We start from the raw sequence: 300 nt of genomic DNA, 5'->3' as shown, positions 1-300 counted from the left end.
CATCCCTAACTCCCCCGAGCCCACAGCCAGCCCATCCCCGCGCTCCTCACCCGGATGGATATCCTGGAAAAGGGATTTCCAGATGGTGTACTGTAGCGGCCCCATGTATTTCGAGGTGGGAAAGTCCTCGTAGGTCAGGTTGGTCTCGTGGATCTTCCCCTTCAGCCTGAGAAGGAGAAATGATGGAGAAGAGGCGAGGGGACAACTTGGGAGACCCTGGTGTCACCCCGGTGTCACCCACCTCTCGGAAAGGGAGGCGACGCCAGCCAAAAAGACGTGTTTGTCGGCTTCGGCCAAGCG

General features: G+C 59.0%; 1 protein-coding gene across 1 annotated transcript in view; it reads right to left on the bottom strand.

Moving 5' to 3' along the window:
* The window catches only part of LOC104517108 (E3 ubiquitin-protein ligase TRIM62-like), a gene marked incomplete at its 5' end in the record, with an annotated part of 1,730 nt that overhangs the window by 669 nt on the left and 761 nt on the right, over positions 1 to 300 (bottom strand). The window contains 2 exons of the mRNA XM_010161666.1: positions 51 to 166; positions 242 to 295. Coding sequence (XP_010159968.1) covers positions 51 to 166; positions 242 to 295 — 170 coding nt within the window. The remainder of the gene's footprint in view (positions 1 to 50; positions 167 to 241; positions 296 to 300) is intronic.

Source organism: Eurypyga helias, unplaced genomic scaffold (genome assembly GCF_000690775.1).
Source record: "Eurypyga helias isolate BGI_N326 unplaced genomic scaffold, ASM69077v1 scaffold26051, whole genome shotgun sequence".
NCBI lineage: Eukaryota > Metazoa > Chordata > Aves > Eurypygiformes > Eurypygidae > Eurypyga > Eurypyga helias.
The sequence above is the reverse complement of the archived record's forward strand: the minus strand, read 5'-3'. Positions and strand labels throughout refer to the sequence as shown.